At 34.8% G+C, this 2,171-nt stretch overlaps 1 protein-coding gene across 1 annotated transcript; it reads right to left on the bottom strand.

Annotated features, from left to right (window-relative positions):
- On the bottom strand, positions 1-912 carry LOC308273221 (vomeronasal type-1 receptor 3-like; the record flags this gene model as incomplete). The annotated part of the gene is made up of 1 exon (XM_080710310.1): positions 1-912. The coding sequence occupies one exon, from the start codon at positions 910-912 to the stop codon at positions 1-3; it is 912 nt and encodes a 303-aa protein (XP_080566436.1).
- Between the last annotated feature and the right edge of the window lie 1,259 nt (positions 913-2,171).

Genomic DNA, 2,171 nt, shown 5'->3' on the forward strand with positions numbered 1-2,171 from the left:
CTAAGTATGCCTCTCTTGCTGAGTATGCCAACATTTAATTAGCTGTCCATCTCTGTGAATCAGCAGAAATGGGCATAGAATTGCATACGCAATAGTAAGAAATTCTCGAACATTTATGGCTATGGAAGTAGCCTCTAAGGAGAGGCTTAAATAAAATGAAATAAAATAATCTGTCCAATAAACTAAAAGATAACAGAGCATCAGAAGAAGAACACTTTGAGCAGCTTTTATCTCAGGGGGAATTTTGCAGAGGATCCTGGAGTTCTGCAGGTAGAAAACCTGTTGGTGGTGCTTGTGGAGGAGAAATATCATGTAGCCACTGGCCCCGCCCATGATACCCTGAAACAGGGCATCTCGCAGGACCATAAGAGTGATGAAAAGTGATCTGATTACCAAACTTTCTGAGAAAAAATAACAGTACTTGTCACTTTTACTGAGTAGTGAAGTGTTCATGCTGCTGATGCTTTTGATGTGAAAGAGTAAGTTTATGCTTATCAAGGAATTGAATATCCAAAAGAAGATAAATAACAGAAAGATGTGCCAAGAAGACCTTGGCTTGAGCCTCTTCCACCCAGAGGCTCTGGAACTGATGGTGAGAGCCTGGACCACTGTGAGGAGACAGGTGGTACAGATTGTGAGGCCCCGGGCCACTCTCTCCACATAAACAACAATTTTACACACTGTATTATCTAGGAAATTATTCAACCCAAAAGCTGCTAGTGTCGTCTTTATTCCTTTGGAAAGAAGCAATATGATATTTGTAACAACCAAATGGATGAGAATAAGATGTATATTTGTCTTCTCAGTGCCTCCAACAATGCACATGTAATTCGTAAAGACAAAGATGTTCCCCATAATACCAAGTCCCATGAGAAAGATGAAAATTCTTTTCTCAATAAGTTTCAACACCATTTCTTACTTTGCAAGCAGGAAAACTTGAGTCCAGCAAACACCCTTTTGAGGGAAGCATCAGTAATGCTGATATCTTTCTGCATGAAGTATTTTTAGCATAGCAATTTCTGGAATGCAAGAAATAGTCATGATATATGTAATAGGCAAAATATTTGTCCATGGCACTGGTTGTGGGTTATTCCATGTACTCTCTATTGCCATCTTAAAGTCTAGCATTCAAAAATCTAAATTTTTAATCAAGATTTATTTGAGTTCTATACTAGCAAAACTAATCAACCAGTTCAAATGCTTACATATCCCATATTATTTTTTTATCCTCAGCGGGGTAGCATTAAACCCCCAAACTCTCCAACCATCATTTCTCCTTGTGTTTTTTAATCTCATATTTCTATCACCCAATTCCAAAAGCCTAGGGCTCCTGCTTCACCTGTCTGCTATCGAAGAAATTGATACTTATAAAATCCTGTTTTTTCAACTTCCTCAGCTCAAATCCACCCATATTCCTTTTTTAAATTAATTCTTTTATTGGTGCACTGTATTATTACATCATAATGGGATAAAAAAAAACTTGTGTAGACATACATGCACATATTGCCCAGTTAGCCCCTACCGAATCCCCACCCCATTCCCTCCCCATCCCTCCTTCCCATGCTTGGCTTAGTGGTTGACATCTAATATTATAGCAACTTATCCAAAATTAACAATGATAATATCACATAACAGATTCATTTGTCTGATATCAAGCTTATGCTCACTTAGAGATAATATTTCAATATTTCTTTTTGCTTTCTTTCTTACCAGAGTATATTTTTTCTTTTTTTTTTAAGGTGAAACTATCATACATTTATTTACTTTTCAGAAAAAAAATCTATCCTAACATGAAATATGAACTCTAAATACCCAAAACAATCTTGAAAAAGAACAAAGCTAGAAGATGTACATTTTTTATTTCAAACCTTATAAAGCTACAATAGTTGAAACAGTGTAGTACTGCTATAAAGGCAGATATATAAACCAGTGGAATCACATAAAAAGCCTAGAAATAAATTCTTCCATATATGATCAAGTTATTTTTGACAAGGTTTCCAAGAACATTTGGTGACGGAAATAATAAACTTTTCACTAATTATTGTTGAAAAATAATAATTATATGAAAAAAGAATAAAATTGGACCCTTACCTAACATTTGGTGAAGGAAATAATAAATTCTTCACTAATTATTGTTGAAAAATAATAATTACATGAAAAAGAATAAAATT

The sequence above is a fragment of the Muscardinus avellanarius genome (assembly GCF_963383645.1).
Source record: "Muscardinus avellanarius genome assembly, chromosome: 14".
Taxonomy (NCBI): domain Eukaryota; kingdom Metazoa; phylum Chordata; class Mammalia; order Rodentia; family Gliridae; genus Muscardinus; species Muscardinus avellanarius.